Here is a 19,310-nt window from a genome sequence, read left to right as displayed (position 1 = left end):
TTTTGCCTATGCTAATGCCTGTGGAGCTGTGCTTCCTAACCAGCATCTTTGGTATACAAAGGCGCATTTCCCACTCTAGCATCAAATGACACTTGCTAGGCAAAAAACCTGCACACTTGCAAGCAGAAGTCTCCATTGTTAATCTCTCTGCTGTAAGGACTAAAGCACACTGCCATTAATGAGGGATCCACCCTCTAGGTTAGTGGATCCCTCATCCCCAGCAGCTAGAATGAAGCTTTAGATGGAGTCTAAAGTGATTCACTTCCATGTTCTTAGAACTACTTGCTCTGCAGATCTTTTTTCATAGATTTTAAGACCAGAAGGCAGGGCTGGATTTAGGGGCAGACAACCCAGGTGATAGCTTGGGGGGGTGCTGTTTTTGTTCTTAGTGGCAAAAGGGAAAATAGAACATTTAAGTAAAATGTTTCAGGTATTCCCTATGTGGCTTCATTTTTCACTAACCTCCTAGAATGTTCTAGACCTTTATAGAATCTTGTAGAACCTTCCAGACTTTGAGAACTATATTTTGCTCGAACCTCCTAGAATGTTGTCAGCCATGTCCTCGTGGGTATATAAGGGGCAGGGCGTCGCCAGTTAGTGAGATATGAGAATGAACGGAAGTGAATTGACAGCCCAGCTGCAATACTGTGAACCTTGGTTTAGTGTGTAATTGTGAAAGTGTACGTGTGTTTTAAAACTTGACGAGTGTAAGTAGCGACTAATAAAGGACATTTAATGAGACGCCAGAGATATCTATTGAACCCCTATCTACGCAACAAAAAATACTGTTATTTCTTTTGCCATGCTTAACATGTAATGTTTGATGACTTTCTAAGACTGCTGAACACAGACTTTTGCTCTCCCTAGTACTGTCTGTTTTCCCCCGTAGAAAATAAAAGATGCCCCCGAAGAAGCCTTCGGGAGCTCAGTATAGGAAGCAAAAAGCTCAATTGCAATATAGTTTGCAGCAAGAGGCAAATTTGATAGGAAAATATCTGAAACAGAACAACATAGGGTTAACATTCTAAGGCTGTCACCTACTGTAACACAATTTAATACTGGTTCACCCAATACTGGTGCACGGTTCAATCTCTTGATGCGAGTACATTTCCATTACTCTGAAAATTAAAAAGTTTCTCTAAACTTAGAGGAAACAATTTTTTTTATTTGCTTATATATGGCATGAATAAATACAGCTTTACAGATCTTAGCATGCAAATTATCTTATAATGAAAGGGATAAGATCATGCATGCAAATAGTGCATCAAAGTCGAGAATTGGGCTACAAATGCAATAAAAAATAAGGTATTCAAAAGTTTAAAAAATGGAGGGAGGCACCGAAAAACTCCTCACCTGGGGCACCATTTGGTCTAGGGCCAGCCCTCCCAGAAGGGACCATTGTGCTCATCTAGTCGGACCTCCTACAGAGCACAGACATAGAGCCTTACTCAGTGAGCTCTGCATCAAGTCCATGAATTCTGGATGAACTAGTGCATCTCTTCTAAAAAGAGACACCCAATCTAGATATAAAAACTCCCAGCAATGGTGAAACCACCATGTCCCTAGATCAGTTCCAACAGTCAATTAAAAAAGAAAAGGAGTACTTGTGACACCTTAGAGACTAACAAATTTATTTGAGCATAAGCTTTCGTGAGCTACAGCTCACTTCATCGGATGCATTCACTGGAAAGTTTGTAGCTCACAAAAGCTTATGCTCAAATAAATTTGTTAGTCTCTAAGGTGCCACAAGTACTCCTTTTCTTTTTTGTGAATACAGACTAACATGGCTGCTACTCTGAAACAGTTAATTACCCTCACTGTAAAATATTGACACTTTTTGAACTACTCAAGTTTAGTTCCAGGGACAGGTATCAGATAACAGCCCTGGAGACTGAAGTTTTCTGTTTATCCAGGAAGAGCTCAAGTTTCCCCACGTTTCACTCCACCCATATGCCTCAGTCCTGATCTGGATGGCAAACGACAGTGAGGAAGGAACTGTCCCCATAGAATGTTGGTACCACTACTAAGGCTGCCCACACGATCACTGACAGGTGTCAGTTGTGATGTGGACAGCTGCACAGTAAAGACTGGACAGAGAAATTCATTCCACACAAGTCTCCAAACAGCTGCCAGAGGGCAGTGCACTGGTCACTTCCACCCTATGAGAGATCCTACCAAGCAGCCTGCAGCTGCAAGAATACAGGAAAGCACTTCAGTGCCTTAGTCCTTTTGGGGACAGCTGGTGTTTGCAGAGTACAGAACTCTACATGGCATATGTACTGTGTTTGTTTGTCAATGAGAACTTGAGCGTAACCTTGGGTAGGGGACTCAAATCTGAGTTGAAGGATTTAGGTATTGGATACATCCTTTGAAAGCGAGATTTATGATAATCCTAAAATTATTTAGCTATGCTAGCTTCGGCACACCTAACTAACTGAGCCAGCTTCCCCCAGCTCATCCACATCATCTCAAGCGAAAGGCTGAGCAGACAATCACCGCAGTTTCCAGAAGCAGTTGATGCTCTAGCCTTATTTGCTTTTTCCAGCCTACTCTACCTGGGGCACTTCGACACACATCCCTGGTCAATAAGTCACTCCATGAATTCTTCAAGCCGGGTGTCTCATTTCCTGACTTTGTACACCCTAATGTAACACTGGGCAGCCAAAAAGAACAGTATCTTTTTGTGGCTGAGTGGTGACATTTCTTTTCCTCCCACCTCCTAATAGGCTTTACCTCTGTTTTGTATCTGTATTCAGCCTGACAACAGCCTTACAGTAAGTATAACAATAAATATTTCTGTTCTGTATCTGGGTAAAACAGATGATGTAGTCATAACATATGATGATGTGAACAATCTTTCCATTCCACCAGTATCCCAGAGGATATTAAACAGCAGCTACTAAAGTTAGACATTTTTAAATCAGCAGGCCTAGATAACTTGCATCCAAGAGTTTCACAAGAAATGACTCAGGAGCTTTCTGAACCATTGATGTTGATTTTCAACAAGTCTTGGAGCACTGTGGAAGTTCCAGAAGACTAGAAGAAAGCTAATATTGTGCCAATATTTAAAAAGGGTAAACAGGATGACCTGACTTATTTCAGACACATCAGCCTGACATAGATCCCAGGCAAAATAATACAGCAGCTGATCCAGGACTTGATTAATAAAGAATTAAAGGAGGGTAATATAATTAATACCACTCAACATGAGTCTATGGAAAACAGATCCTGTCAGACTAAATTGATATATATTTTTGATGAGATTACAAGTTTGGCTGATAAAGGTAACAGTGTTGATATAGTATATTTAGGCTCCTGTAAGACATTTGACTTGGTACAGCACTACATTCTGATAAACTAGAATATAAAATTAACATGGCACACATTAAACGGCTTAAAAGCTGGCTGCTAGGAATGCAGAATGGCTAGCTATCCTGTGTAAAGTTTTAGATTCTACAATCAGCTCCAAATCACACAGAAACAGCGTACCCAAAGAAGCAGGGGTGTGAGATCAGAATAGTAACTGCTGCAAGACTGTCTCCAGAAAGAACAAAGCCTATTTTACCTCAAGTGTGCCTCCAGAGCAACTCTGGCTTCTGGGGAAGGAGCCAAACAGCAAGTTCTCCCATGCTGAATTAGCTGTGTGACCCTTTCCAGTAACAGTTCTGGGTGTCAGTGCTTGAAAGGGTCCGGAGGTGTGTCTGGGTCACATCAGAAAAGTAGCAGTCTCCCCACGGTTGTACTTGATACAGGGTTATTCTATGGATTTGTCTACATGAACATGAGTTCGCAGCAAGCTAAGGTGCAAATCTACCGAGCTGTAGCCTGCTATGGTACACCCACATCTTGACTACTGCATGCAGATGTGGTCACCCCATCTCAAAAAAGATCTATTGGAATTGGGAAAGGTTCAGAAAAGGGCAACAAAAATTATTAGAGGTATGGAACGGCTGCCATATGAGGAGAGATGAATAAGACTGGGACTTTTCAGCTTGGAAAAGAGATGACTAAGGGGGGATATGATAGAGGTCTATAAAGTCATGATTGGTGTAGAGACAGTAAATAAGGAAGTGTTAATTTACTCCTCCTCCTATCACATGAACTAGGGGTCACCAAATGAAATAAACAGACAGCCAGATTTAAAACAAACAAAAGGAAGTATTTTTTCACACAATGCACAGTCAACCTGTGGAACTCCTTGTAAGAAGATGTTGTGAAGGCCAAGACTATAACAGGGTTCAAAACGAACTAGATAACTTCATGGAGGATAGGTCCATTAATGGTTATTAGCCAGGATGGACAGGGATGGTGTCCCTTGCCTCTGTTTGCCAGCAGTTGGGAATGGGGCGACAGGGGATGGATCACTTGATGATTACCTGTTCTGTTAATTCTCTCTGGGGCACCTGGCATTGGCCACTGTCGGAAGACAGGATACTGGGATAGATGGACCTTTGGTCTGACTCAGTATGGCCATTCTTATGGACTAACTGTTGACATAGACCTTGCTGAAGCACATAAGCAGTTCAATGATGCACTTTGATCTAGTCCCATTTCAAAGAGGATTAGATCAAAGCACATTCACAAACTGTTAATGTGTGTCAGCGGGGTCCACACAGACCCCAGTTTGCAACAGACTAATTGTTTACATAGACAATACCTTATTGACACGGCCCAGGAGTGCTGGAACCTTGGTAGAAGTGGTGGGGCCATGAGGCCCTTCCCCCTGGCCAGGCCGTACGCTGGAACCAGCTGGGCAGTACTAAGAGCCACTCAGGGAACCTGGGCTGCTGTGGGGAGACTTGGACCCTCCATCTGCCCTGGGTGGGGAACCGGCGGGCCCACCTCAGCCCACCCCACCGAGAAGAGGCTGGTGCCACTGGCAAAGGCTGCGCTTCATGGTGGGGAAGCTGATCACCTTATCTTCCCCACCACAAAGTGCAGCCCCTGCCGGCACCACTCTGTGCCTGCCCGAGGCTTGCAGTTTGGGTGTGGTAACGCAGCCCCGTCCCTTTAAACTATGCCCACGTTAAAAAGTGGGCAGACATGGCTCCCCTGGTTCTGGCGCCCCAACTCTGCGTTATTTCAGCATCGAGGCTGCATTGGAAATTTTGTTCTCTTTTATAGTTTAGAATATTCATCTTAAGTGGCTCAGTAGGTCCCAGACTTGAAGACTGACTTCTGACATACAGTTCTCTCTCCAATCCTTAGGCAACAGTTACACATACTAGAGATCCAGATTAAATACTGTACCTTGAACATATCTTCCACGCAGCGGCTGAGCTCTGTCTCTTTCACTAGCACAGTCCCTGCAGGTAAGTCTTCCATTGCCATCTCTAAAAAAAACACAGAGCATGAGCATCAAGTCTCTGCTGCCACATGCACCTTCAAAAAGTAGCCTCCAGGAGCAGGAGAGTGACAGTGTCCTGGCACATGGCTACAGCACCCAAAGCAGTTTAGTAGAGCAACACTGGATCCACGTGCAAATAGATTATAGGATAATAGATGGAGGGAAGTGAAGAGTTAAGGGTGAAATCAGCAGTCCCCAGGTCTACTCTACAAAGTTAGGCTGACATAAGCCACCTTGCGTTGAGCTAGTTGCACATATGTCTACACTTAAATTGGTCTCCAATTAACGTAAGCGCTCCATTACGCTGACATAGTACCACCACCTCCCCGAGTGGTATTGAGCCATGGATGATGATTGGTCCTGCTTTGAGCAGGGGGTTGGACTAGATGACCTTCTGGGGTCCCTTCCAACCCTGATATTCTATGATTCTATGATTCTATGATTCTATGTATTGAGGTTGATTCAGCATGAGTGTAAACGTTGCGCTGCCTATGTGGACCGTAACAGTCCTCCAGCAGCTGTCCCACAATGCCCAACGCTGACCTCTGGTCTCAGTTGTGACCTCCACTGCCCAAGGGTCATGCAGACTGGAAGCACGCCAGCCCCACGACCCCTCTCTGCACATTCTTGAAATGCCTTTTCCTGACTGACCGGAATGGTGAGCACACCTAGCAGCTCTCCATTATTGCATGCAACTGCCCAGCTGACCATGAAGGCTCCATGCGCTACACACAGAATCACAGGACTGGAAGGGACTTGAGAGGTCATCTAGTCCAGTCCTCTGCACTCATGGCAGGACTAAGTATTATCTAGACCATCCCTGGGATTCCACAGCCACCCCAGGCAATTTATTCCAGTGCTTAAACACTCTGACAGTAAGTTTTTCCTAATGTCCAACCTAAACCTCCCCTGCTGCAATTCAAATCCATTCCTTCTTGTCCTGTCCTCAGAGGTTAAGGAGAATAATTTTTCTCCCTCCTCCTTGTAACAACCTTTTTTGTACTTGAAAAATGTTATGCCCCCTCTCAGTCTTCTCTTCTCCAGACTAAACAAACCTAATTTTTTCAATCTTCCCTCATACGTCATGTTTTCTAGACCTTTAATCATTTCTGTTGCTCTTCTCTGGACTTTTGCCCATTTGTCCACATCTTTCCTGAAATGTGGCACCCAGAACTGGACACAATACTCCAGTTGAGGCCTACTCAGCGCAAAGTAGAGTGGGAGAATTACTTCTCGTGTCTTCCTTACATGCTCCAGCCTGGAGGAGACAGGAGATATTGGATCCCCAGGGCTTGTGGGGAGAGGAGGCTGTGTAGGCACTGCTATGGACCAGCCATAGAAATATCACCATCTACGAGCAGATTGCACAGGGATGCAGGAGAAGGGACCAGCAGCAGTGACACATGAAAGCGAAGGCACTGTAGAAGGCATACCAGAAGACCAAGGAGGCCAACAGTCAACCCATGTCAAGCTACAGACCTGCCGTTTTACAAAGAGCCGCATGCCGTACTTGGTGGAGACACCACCAGCACCCCACACACCACCATGGATGCTTCCAAGGAGCCGAGCCACAGGCCTCTAGCCTGAAAAGTGAGGGGGGGGGAAGGAGGAAGGGGAGGAGCTGGGGACATGTGACCAGGGGATTCAGCTATGCCGCAAGCCAGGGCCTGTTTGAGACTGCACCACAGTCTAGCCAGGACAAGGGGGGAGAATGTATGGGTAAGGATGTACTGTAAATTTATTTCCCATTACAGTGATGGCAATGTTACAAGAGACATTGACTGACAAAACCACAGCAATTTTGTGCACTCAGCCAACATTAATTGGAAGCGAGAACACCTGATAGTCAGGAATAACTTGGGTGTTGTGTAAGCATACAAAATAGCTGCAGCTGCAGTTTTGCTGATAAGGATAAAAAGTAAAAATTAGAAGAACCATGAGAATGGGTTTAAGTGTCGATAGCTGACCTTAGATCTAGGACAGTGGTCACCAACCCCGTCGAACACGATCGACTGGTCGATCCTGGGGACTCTCCCAATCAATCGCGATCTCTGGTGGTGTAGCAGGGCTGCCACTAAGGCAGGCTCCCTGCCTGCCGCAGATACCCACCTGCTCCCAGAAGTGGCCAGAGTGCCCCAGCGGCCCTGGGTGGGTGGGAGAGCACAAGAGTCTCTGCGCACTGCTCCTGCCAGCAAGCACCACTCCCGCAGCTCCCATTGGCTGGGAATGGGGAACTGTGGCCAATGGGAACTTTGGGGGTGGTGCCTGCAGAACCACATCCCCCTAGCCCCCAAGGGGCCACAGAGGCGCGTTGGCCCCTTCTGGGAGCAGCGTGGGGCCAGGGCAGGCAGGGACCCTGCCTTAGCCTCGCTGCGCTGCCAACCAGGAGCTGCCCACGGCAAGTGCCACCCAGCGGGAGACCACACTCAAACCCCAGCCCTGAGCCCCCTCCCAGAGCCAACACCCCATACCTCCTCCTGCACCCTGAACCCCCTCCTGCACTCCAAGCCCCCGCCCCATCCCAGAGCCCATCCTGCACCCAAACACCCTCCCAGAGCTTGTACCCTCACCCCCTCCTGCACCCCAACCTCCTGCCCCAGGCTCAGCCCAGAGCCTCCTTCCACACTGCAAACCTCTTGGCCCCAACTCAGAGCCTGCACGCCCTCCCAAACCCCTTCCCCAGCCCAGTGAAAGTGAGTGAGGGTGGGAGACAGCGAGCGACGGGGGGGATGGAGTGAGCAGGGATTTGGGGAAGGAGCGGGGCAGATCCTGGGTTGCCCTTAAATTCAAAAAGGGCGTAAAAAGGTTGGAGACCATTGATCTAGGTGATCCTGATTATGAGTTTTTGCTAACGTTATGGCTAGGAGCTGCTTGCTGATGACAGGAAAATTGTTCATTTACAAGGATTACTATGAGTTATGTGTTTCAGAGTAGCAGCCGTGTTAGTCTGTATTCGCAAAAAGAAAAGGAGTACTTGTGTGCTTTGTTTTGAGCAACCTATAAAAACATAAATCAGAATATGTAAATTGGAGAAGTTTTTCTACTTGCTCGGCGGCTGACATCCCACCCCCAGCAGCTAGGAGGAAGGGTGGCCACCAGAAACCTGCCACTGACCACTCAACACCATCTCAGACTTAGGAAGTAGCAGAAGCCCTGCCACTTGAGTCATTTAACAGTGTGGCAGAGATTGAACAAAGCACTGAAGAACATAATGTAGCACGGTGAGCAAATGGAGCAGGTGACTTTGCACAGGAAGGTATCACCCATCTCACTAGTACTGCCATATTATAAACTGATTGCGCTCCTCCCACCACTTCCCACAGCAAAAACCAGGCCTCCATGCACGAATGTGACTGATTTCAGAGAACAAAGTCACTCCTCAAACCTCTAAGAATGGACCATATGTAGCTATCACGGGGCAGAATCAGAATCTGGGACGTTTCTCAAATTCAACTCACCCAGCTGTTCCTTAAGCAGCACAACCAGAAAGAGGCAGAGGTCACAGCAGGCTATAAAAACAAAGTGTTCCTGGACCAATGCCTCTTTCTACATGTTCCAGTTTGAGCCTAGACACTGAGCAGCCAGATAGCCAATCAAGAGGAACCCTTGATAGAAGGATCGGGACCCCAGATCTGCAGAGAGATTACTCCATGGGATTTGTTTCAGGGGGATGAGCCCAAAGATGTATGACAGAAAGAGAAACCGATCTTCCCTTCTCAAGTGAGAGGGTTTGCCGGATATGTTATGGAACTACATGACCAAGAGAGATGGACCGTTACCTGCCATATCCCAGCATTGGAGAAGTGGTGCTAGCATGGGATGGAGCAAATATTTCACTGCCAGCTGAGGGCATTCTCTGGCCATAGTGAGAAGGGAAGTGGTGGCAACTCTCTGGAACTGGTGTGCCGTCAACTTATCCTGAATATGCAATAAGTCTAGAATCTGGAATGGAAATTTCACATACAACACAGGTCAGGAAACAGAGAGAGCATACAGACTATGGGCTAAGCACACAATCCCCTGCTCATGAGCACTGCAGACATGCTCTGGTGAGAACGGGGAATGAAGGGCATACCTGTGGGCACACCTGCCAGTAGTAATCCTCCAGGGACAGAGATTGCTGAGGACAGGAAGCCAAGATCCTAGCAACCATGTCGCACTTTCTCCAGTCTGCAGCTGCTGCTTCAGTGCCGCTGCCACCAGCTACCCTGACTGAAAGCAAAGGAGAGCGGGACACAGACCCCATTAGACTTTGGCATTCCAAACAACAGTGCAGTTTTTTCTGAAGCCACACGTTTAAGGCTAAAAGTTGGATTTTTGTTTTTAACAATTCTCAATCTCGACATGCTCTCTGCCATGAAGGGCTTTGATGTATGTCATGGCAGGAACACAGCACAGAGGGGAATTTTCTAAAAATCACTTCACCACCCAAGTGTCTTTCAGATGACTACCCTGCTGCTTTGGAGGAAGGGAACAATGTGTTATCAAAAGCCTTGGACTCCAGCAGTCAACTCCAACTCACAAGCATAACAACCAAGCACTGGAGGCAGGAGGTGATCTCAAGACCCTCTCAGAGAGCCATAGCACAAGACTGACCACCCTGGCAGGGGCTCTGGGAGGGCAGACTATGAAACACACGTCCCAGAGGTCAGGTTCACCTAGTCTTGGAGAGAAACCCCTTCCTGAGCTAATTGGCCAGAGGGGGGCAGTGGTAAGCCTTGACATTCCAAACCTTACTGAGTGTTTCAGAGTAGCAGCTGTGTTAGTCTGTATTTGCAAAAAGAAAAGGAGTACTTGTGGCACCTTAGAGACTAACATTTATTAGAGCATAAGCTTTCGTGAGCTACATCCGATGAAGTGAGCTGTAGCTCACGAAAGCTTATGCTCTAATAAATTTGTTAGTCTCTAAGGTGCCACAAGTACTCCTTTTCTTCTTACTGAGTGTGGAATCGATCTCACTCCTCTCCCAGATGATCATCATTTACTAATACAGAGCACTGTTCCCTTGCACCCATGCCCTTTACAGAAACAGGAGCTAATAAAAAGATCAACAATACAGATCTTTAAAAACAAAAACTTATTCTTCACAAGAGTGAGGAACTGGCATTTCATATGCACAGGTATTTTTGCCCTAGGTTTTGTCATTTTATTTATATTTTCTCAATAATTGTAGAGGTTTCCAGGCACAAAACCCAGAAATGTAACAACACACCCTGACAAAAGGTGTCAGGAAGTTCAGGAGCTCAGTACTCCCTTTTTAAGATCAGAAGCAAGCATAACCAGTGTGCGTGTGTAAGTATTTATAGTCTAATAAAAGAAAATCTCTTATGTGAGGGTCCCCATAATGCTATTCCAGCTTGTTATTTCATGGGATGGGAAGATCTCTGACCCACCCTGGAAGTCTCATTTCATTCATAATCTGTGAAACACAAATGACAGTGTCTGAGCAACATACTTACTTCCTGCTCCCTCCATGATGCCCCGGACCACAGCCTGAACCCCACTGGGTCTCATCAGCCTCTCCGAGAGCAGCTGTCCACAGAGACGCCGAAGCCAAGCTGGAGCTTGGGCAAGCGGCTGTTTCACCTCTTGTCCAGGGGACTGCAAGCCCTGAAGGGATATGGAGAGGGGGATAGGAAATGTATTTTCTTTAGAGAATGCTGCAAGCTCTCACAGATGTGCAAGACGACATGCTCTCTGCCATGAAGGGTTTTGATGTATGTCATGGCAGGAACACAGCACAGAGGGAATTTTCTAAAAATCACTTCACCACCCAATGGCACCAAGATAATTAGGGTTTAATTAGGTGGGCTGAGCATCCCACGAGCCTCTGCTCCATGCAGAGATTTCTTTCCCTAAATTACATTCTCCTGGGGTTATGCATCAGCTTTGACTGTCTCACTACCAGTGAGTCACACAGGGGGTTCTCAGTATGAATCAGGGCTCATTGCGCTTAAGAGGAGAACAATTCCAAGTCCAGTGACTGCAGGGCATGATAATAAAGCATTGTGGTGAGAAGACAGAGAATACCAATCTATAGGTTACGTGGTCAAAAAAGGAAACAACCCGAATGTGTATCAGTATTAGGACAGGTGCTGTTCCAGTACAAATGCCAGTGCCATCTAGAATTTGCAAACCTAGAAATCATGAAGTCTGTATGGACAGCATTTGCTGTCACCTGTCATGCCAACAGTGGAAAAGGCAGGTGCGTGTTTGCTTTACTGAGAAAGTAGCTCAGGGGATTCTCTCACCTTTTTCTTTACAAGGCAGCCCTCACTTCCAGGTTAAACTGCTACATTAAATAAAAAGGGTGTTTATGGAGGAAGAAAGATAAAATAAGAACGAATCAGTGCAGATTCAAAGCTACTGGCAACCCAGGTCAGAACTGATCAGAAGTGTCCAGCTGGTTTATTTAATGAGATCTGACACCCCGAATCCCTCAAAGGATTGTTCTTTCATATTGCTTTAACCTAACACTCCAGAGGGAGAGGAGCAACCTCCATCCTAGACAGCAGCTTTCTTTAAAGAGCAGCTGCCCTCCCTTTAAGCCTGCAGTGCTAAGTGAAAACAGTTGCAGCTCAAAATTATCAACTTTGATTGATACCTGCCAGTCCAAACAGATGGATCAACATAACACTATACAGTTGGAGCACAAGAATACTGCTGACACTATTCAGATAAGCAATTAGAAAAGGTATTTAAGAGACTCTATATATTGAGGATCCATACAAGATTCTTGAAAGGAAATATTATATTCTAATATTCTCCTTGCCAGTAAATCTAGCAGTATAAGCCAAGCGTTTCTGAACACACAATTCCAATTTAGGGGCAATACTGTACTGTGCATTAGGGTTTTAAAACCAAGGCTCAGATTTCTCATTTCACCAGAAGTGGTACACTGAATTCCTGATAGCAACATAGTTCTCAGTGTGCTGAATTCCCCTGGTTCTCCCAGTTTACAGCCCCACAGAACACCCTGAAACATGGCCTAGTTTAAATTGCTACATGGGAGGAAATACATGCATCTAGCTGCAATGCCTCTGTTCATTTAAAGCCAAGTAACAGTCTTTTCCCAGAGGTCCTGTACAGGTTGAAATCAGGAACTGTCAGTTTCACAGGCCAATCCCACATTCCCCATCTCCTTTTTTGTTTTTGAACACATCACACAGCGCCCTGGAAAGTGTGGCCATAATGGGTATTTGCTCAAGTTAGCGCCTCATAGCCTGAAGATAAATCAATGCCTGTTTTGCCAGAGTGACATAGGAAAGTTACAGGACAAGACACTTCACCAGAAGGACAGTCATGTTGGAAGCTTGACAAAATACAAACTGCTGAACTGATGCTGTACTAGCTTTGATGGAAGCCAACGGTACGTACATACACTCCTTGGAGTTCTGGGGAAAGCACAGCTAACCCAATGAACAAAGCATTGCCAGGAATGTCTAGTTACTATTCATAGAGCACCCAAAGCGTACAAGGTGCGTCTCAGAACAATTTCTTTGCAAAGAAGAAAGTGTGGAGCTGTAGTCAGCTTGTGGAATTGACAAGTTCTGTATTCTAGCTACAAGGGTAAATGCACAAAAATTAACATTCCAAATTATGGCTCTCACAGCAACTCTGCTTTATTGCAGGCATCACAAGTAGAATTTTTATTACTATTTTATGCCATAAATATTTATGTTCAGTGAGACAGGGTCACTCTTGCTGTAGGAGCCACAATTTTGCTGATTTTTGTGCATTTATATTCTAATCCATAATGTTTTATTAACGTATTTTTGCATTATTCATTACTAGTAAGATAGCCAAGTTTCTAGGACAAATAGCCCAGCCAATCTCAGAGTGGAGGAAGTAGTCATCAATGTGTATTTAGCACAAATTCAGCTGGTTTGTCAGGAAGCATATAAACCAGCCACAACGAGCCAGATTCATCCCTGCTGATACAGCATTATATTTGGTGAAGCAACATAGCAAGGATGGATCCAGAGCACCATCTTCTCTAGGGAAGAAGCTTCTGTGCGTCTATTATCTTTTCAAGAAAATAGATTCACTCCTAGTATGTAGCTTGAATAAAAATAAAACAAAGCTTTCAAATGCAAGTCTCTGCTGCATATTCCAAGCCCCACATCTTCTTCCAAGCCCCACATCTTCATCCCATTGGTTGGACAGATAGCTAGGAAATTGCAGTTTAATGCTTTAGCACAGGGGTGGGCAAACTACAGACCGGGGGCCACACCTGGCCCTTCAGACCTTTTAATCCGGCCCTTGAGCTCCTGCCGGGGAGCAGGGTCAGGGGCTTGCCCGGCTCCGCACGTTCCGTGGTTCCCAGAAGCAACAGCATGTCCCCCCATCCAGCTCCTACGCATAGGGGCAGCCAGGGGGCTCTGCATGCTGCCCCCACCCCAAGTGACGGCTCTGCAGCTCCGATTGGCCAAGAGCCATGGCCAATGGGAGCTGCAGGGATGGTGCCTGCGAACAGGGCAGCGTGCAGAGTAACCTGGCCATGCCTCCACATAGGAGCCGGGGGGGGGGGGTCATGCCGCTACTTCCAGGAGCTGCTTGAGATAAGTGCGCCCAGAGTCTGCACCCCTGACCTCCTCCCGTAACCCATCCCCCTGCTCCAGCCCTGATCATCCTTCTCCCTTCAAACCCCTCAGTCCCAGCCTGGACCACCCTCCTGCACCCCAAACCCTTCATCCCCAACTCCACCTCAAAGACCACACCTCCATCTGGAGCCCTCACCCCCCCCACACACCAACCCCCAGCCCCCTCCCGCACCCTGAACTCATTTCTGGCCCCACTCCAGAGTCCACACCCCCAGCCAGAGTCCTCACCCCCACCCCCCGCACCTCAACCCCCAGTTTCATGAGCAATCATGGCCCACCATACAATTTCCATACCCAGATGTGGCCCTCAGGCCAAAAAGTTTGCCCACCCCTGCTCTAGCATATCCTATTCCAGCTCCTGTACCACTGGAAGGTGCAGGCACTGGAGACAGCCTCATGAATCAGATTCCCTTCCCCCACCTCCTGACCAGCTACAGAACCAGTTGGCATCCTTGGTACCTGTTTGGATCCACCCTGAAGAACAAGCAGTTCCTGGACCACTAGGGGTTGGTAGACTCGATCCAAGACACTCTTCAAGGCCTCCCTGCAGCGGGTTCTCTGCTCTTCTGTAAGGCCCTGAAAAACAACAGGTCTCTGTGCTGGAATATTAATACAGCACAGGCAAACAGTAAAGCAGCACAGAGTCTGTATTTAGCTAGGTCCTGGCTCCCTCTACTGGACCATTAGCAACTTATAAGCCATGGATTGGGAAACATCCAGGTGGGTATCTAGAGACCACTCTAAATTCTGTCTGACACAGGATGTTTTTTAGTTAAGGCAAATATAAACAAAAACTGTTCAGGAACAACTGTTACAGGGGAACTACCACACACTCAAGGAACAAATACAAAAAACAACCCTGCAAGAGTAAAAACAATGCAGGCAGAAGTCCAGCAGCAGAGTGGGGTCCATCCTGTTTATTGAACTGAATGCAGCGATTACTTGCCTTTTGGGCAGGTGGTGTATGTGCATTCGGTGCAAGCGGCTCGTGGCTCTCAGAGACCGAATATGACCTATTGAGACGAGAGTTTCTGAACTGGAGGAGCTAAGAGAGACAGCGAGATACACAGATGAGACTTTGCGGGACACAGGCCTGGTCTACACTACAGTTAGGTTGACATAAGACAGTTTTCCTTGGCCTAACTCTCTAACTGTCTACACTAGAATGGTGCACCCACTGATGTAAGACGCCCACTACACTGACCTAATAACTCCACCTCTGCAAGAGGCGTAGCACTCAGGTTGATGTAGTAGGGTGACAAAGTGTCTGTGTAGTAATTGCGTTACTTACATTGCCTGTTGGCTGTCGGCTCAGTGCTGGACTCACAGCTGGATCCCTGACAGCACAGAGCCCCGCTGTCGGGCAGCTGACAACCAGGAGCCCCGCTGCCACCTCCCAGTGAGGGATTGTCGGGGGAGGAGAGCCCGGGCTCGGGCTCTCCTCTCCGTCGCATCCCTTACTGGGAGGTGGAAGCGGGACTCCGGGTTGTCAATACCTCTTCCCGGCTGCCAGCCCTGGCAGCAGAGCTTACAGTGGGATCCCCCCCATCCCCACCTCAGGGCTGAGAGTCTAAGCTGTGACACCAGCACTGGGCTCATTTACATAGCAAGGAGCCTACCAGCAGTGAAATTGACATTCTTGTCTGTTTCAGGGCTGCTATTATTTCACATTTCCTCTCTGGCTGTCAGCCCCAGGACAGGAATCCAGCTGTAAGCCCCACCTTGGACCGGCTGACAGCCAGAGAGAAACTGTGAAATAATAACAGCCATGAAACTGACAAGCATGTCAACTGTGAAACTGAGCCCTGTGCCTGGCTCACAGCTGGGGCTGTCAGCCCTGAGGCAGGAGGAGGGTTCCAGCTGTGAACTCTGTGTGGCTGTCAGTGCCCCACAATGCCCCACTTCAATCGGTACAAGCGCTACTGGTGAGGATGCGCACCACATGCGGAAGGAGGGTAGTAATGGACACAAGCCGTAGATTTAATTACTGTGTTGGCTGCAGGTCGACTTAACTTAAGTTGACCTAATTTGTAGTGTAGACAAGGCCAAAGTAGAGCAGTTCCACCCCCCACCATGGCAGCCTCTGTGCTGCTGAGGAGGAGGAAAGTCTCAGGGAAGGGGAACATCCAGCTGGAGCAGAGTGAAACAATCCCACAGGTGGGACCCTCCTTCCAGATGCTGCCATTGTATTCTTTCACGCTGAGGATACCTTTCTGGGGTAGAGGGCCCCTGTTAGTAGGAAGAGACAGGTAATAGTAATGGGGGATTTGATTATTAGAAATATAAATAGTGGGGTTTTGATGACCAGGAGAACCATATGGTGACTTGCCTGCTGGGTGCAAAGGTTGTCAACCTCTCAAGACATTTAGACAGCCTTATGCATAGGGTTGGAGAGGAGCATGGTACGTGTAGGTAACACTGACGTATGGAAAGGTAGGAGAGGGATCCTGGAGACCAAATTTAGTCTGCTATGTAAGAGATTAAAGTCCAGGACTTCCATGGTAGCATTCTCTGAAATGTTTCCAGTGCCACATGCAGGGCCAGTTAGAACTACAGGATCTCAATGAGTGGATGAGACAATGGTGTTCGGAGGAGGGATTTAGGTTTATTAGGAACGGGGGAATCTTTTGGGAAAGGAGAAGCCTATACAGGAAGGATGGGTTCCGCCTAAACCAAAATGGAACCAGATTGCTGGTATGTAAAATTATAAAGGTCACAGAGGAGTTTTTAAACTAAGGAGTGGGGGAAACTGATAGGTGCAGAAGAGCACATGGTTCATACATCCCGTATGGCAGGATTTATTAAAGAAAATATTCTGTATCCTTGTAACAAGGAGAGGATAGAAGTTGACAAAGTACAGGTAGGAACTGAAGAGAAACAGACAACAAAAAAGAGTCCCATTCAATTACATCACATGAAGGCAGACTAATTTTATAAGGGCTTGGATACAAATGCAAGAAGTCTAAATAGTAAGATGGGTGAATTTGACTGCCTGGTATTAAATGAGGATACTGATATAACAGGAATCATAGAAACTTGGTAGAATGATGATCAATGGGATCCAGTAATATCAGGGTACAACATATATAGGAGTGGGTCACACTGGTGGGGGAGTGGTACTGTATGTGAAAGAAAGCAGAGAGTCAAATACAGTAAAAGTCTTAAATGAATTAAAACAGTACCATAGTATCTCTATGGATAGAAATTCCAAGCCTGAATAATAAGAGTATAGCAATAGAAATAGACTACCAACCACCTGACCAGGATGGTGACAATGATTGTGAAATGCTCAGGGAGATTAGAGAGGCTACCAAAACAGAAGACCCAATAATAATGGGGGATTTCAACCATCCACATATTGACAAGGAACACGTCACCTCAGAAATAAAATGTCTAGACACTAGTAATGGCTGCTTCTTGGAGCAGCTAATCCTGGATCACACAGGGAGAGAGGCAATTCTTGATTTAGTCCAAAGTGGGGGACAGGATCTGATTCAAGAAATGAACATAGCTGAACCGCTTGGTAATAGTGACCATAATGTAATTAAATTTAACACTCTTGTAGGGGGGAAAATACCAAAGAAACCCACCACAGTAGCATTTAGCTTCAAAAAAGAGACCTACACAAAAAATGAAGTGGCTAGTTAAATGGAAATTAAAATGAACAGTCACAAAAGCAAAATGCCTGTAAGCTGCATAAAAATTTCATAAAAACACAGTAATAGAGACCCAAACTAAATGTATACCCCAAAATGAAAGAAAAACAGTAAGAGGACCCAAAAAAATGCCAGCATGGCTAAACAACAGAGTAAAAGAAGTGGTTAGAGACAAAAAGACATCCTTTAGAAATCTGAAATCAAATCTGCTGAGGACAATAGAAAGAAGCACAAACTCTGGCAAGTCTAGGCAGGCCAAAAAAGAATTTAAAGAACTACTAACCAAAGACACAAAAGCTAACAACAAACTTTTTAAATTACATCAGAAGCAGGAAGCCTGGCAAACAATCAGTGGGGCCATTGACTGAGCAAGGCGCTAAAGGAGCACTCAGGGAAGACAAGGCTGTTGCTGAGAAACTATGAATTCTTTGCGTGGGTCTTCGCTGCAGAGGATGTGAGGGAGATTCCTACACCTGAGTCATTCTTTTCAAGTGACAAATCTGAGGAACTGTCCCAGATTGCGGTGTCAGTAGGGATGTTTTTGGAACAAATTGATAAATTAAACAGTAATAAGTCACTAGGACCAGATGGGATTCACCCAAGAGTTCTGAAGGAATTCAAATATGAAATTGCAGAACCACTAACTGTGGTGTGTAACATTTCGCTTAAAACAGCCTCTGTACCAGATGACAGGCAAATAGCTAATGTAATGCCTATTTTTTAAAAAGGCTCCAGAGGAGATCCTGGCAATTACAGGCCAGTAAGCTTCACTTCAGTACTGGGCAAACTGGTTGAAATTGAGGGCATGGCTACATTTGCAGATGTAGAGCACTTTGAGTTAAACCAGCCTTCGTAGAGCGCAATAGGGAAAGCGCTGCAATCTGTCCACATTGACAGCTACAAGCGCACTGGCGTGGCCACATTAGCAGCTCTTGCAACGGCCACAGAGAACAGTGCATTGTAGTAGCTATCTCAGCATGCAAGTGGCTGCAACATGCTTTTCAAATGGGGAGGGTGGGGTGGAATGTGATAAGGAGTGTGTTGTGTGTACGTGGGGGGAGAGAGAGTGGGTTTTTGGTGGGGCTGAGGGCATGTCAGCATGCTGTCTTGTAAGTTCAGACAGCAGCAGACACCCCTTGAGCAAAAGAGGCAGTCATGGGGTAAGAAGGAAAGTCCTTTCACAGTTCAGTAAATGGTTAAAAGCTACAAAAAAAGGGTAAGAATAAATGGTCAGTTTTCCTGGTGTAGAAGAGTAAATAATGGGGTCCCCCAAGGATTTGTACTGGAACCAGTACTGTTCAACATATTTACAAACAATTTGGAAAAAGGGAGTAAACAGCGAGGTGGCAAAGTTTGCACACAATACAAAAGTAGCAAGATAATCAAGTCCAAACCAGATTGCGAAGAGTTACAAAAGAGTCTCACAAAACTGAGTTACTGGGCAACAAAATGGCAGATGAAATTCAATTTTGTTAAATGCAAAGTAATGCACATTGGAAAACTTAATCCCAACTATACATACACATTGATGGGGTCTAAATTAGCTGTTACCACTCAAGAAAGATTTGGAGTCTTTGTGGATAGTTCTCTGAAAACATTCTGCTCAATGTGCAGCAGCAGTCAAAAAAGCAAACAGAATGGTAGGAAACATTAGGAAAGAGATAGATAAGACGACAGAAAATATCATATTGCCACTCTATAAAT

The 19,310-nt window shown here is 46.1% G+C and overlaps 1 protein-coding gene across 4 annotated transcripts in view; it reads right to left on the bottom strand.

The window, feature by feature from the left end:
- Positions 1-19,310, bottom strand: part of TANGO6 (transport and golgi organization 6 homolog) — a 95,896-nt gene that overhangs the window by 72,483 nt on the left and 4,103 nt on the right. For 3 of the 4 annotated variants that reach the window (XM_038368312.2, XM_038368313.2, XM_043495295.1), the window contains exons 3-7: positions 14,410-14,526; positions 10,807-10,957; positions 9,423-9,559; positions 9,127-9,289; positions 5,251-5,333 (exon numbers count right to left, since the gene is read on the bottom strand). In XM_038368312.2, coding sequence (XP_038224240.1) covers positions 5,251-5,333; positions 9,127-9,289; positions 9,423-9,559; positions 10,807-10,957; positions 14,410-14,526 — 651 coding nt within the window. The remainder of the gene's footprint in view (positions 1-5,250; positions 5,334-9,126; positions 9,290-9,422; positions 9,560-10,806; positions 10,958-14,409; positions 14,527-19,310) is intronic. The other variant, XM_043495294.1, reaches the window with a different exon arrangement.

Source organism: Dermochelys coriacea, chromosome 12 (assembly GCF_009764565.3).
Source record: "Dermochelys coriacea isolate rDerCor1 chromosome 12, rDerCor1.pri.v4, whole genome shotgun sequence".
Taxonomy (NCBI): Eukaryota; Metazoa; Chordata; order Testudines; family Dermochelyidae; genus Dermochelys; species Dermochelys coriacea.
This window is presented reverse-complemented; position numbering and strand designations above follow the sequence as displayed.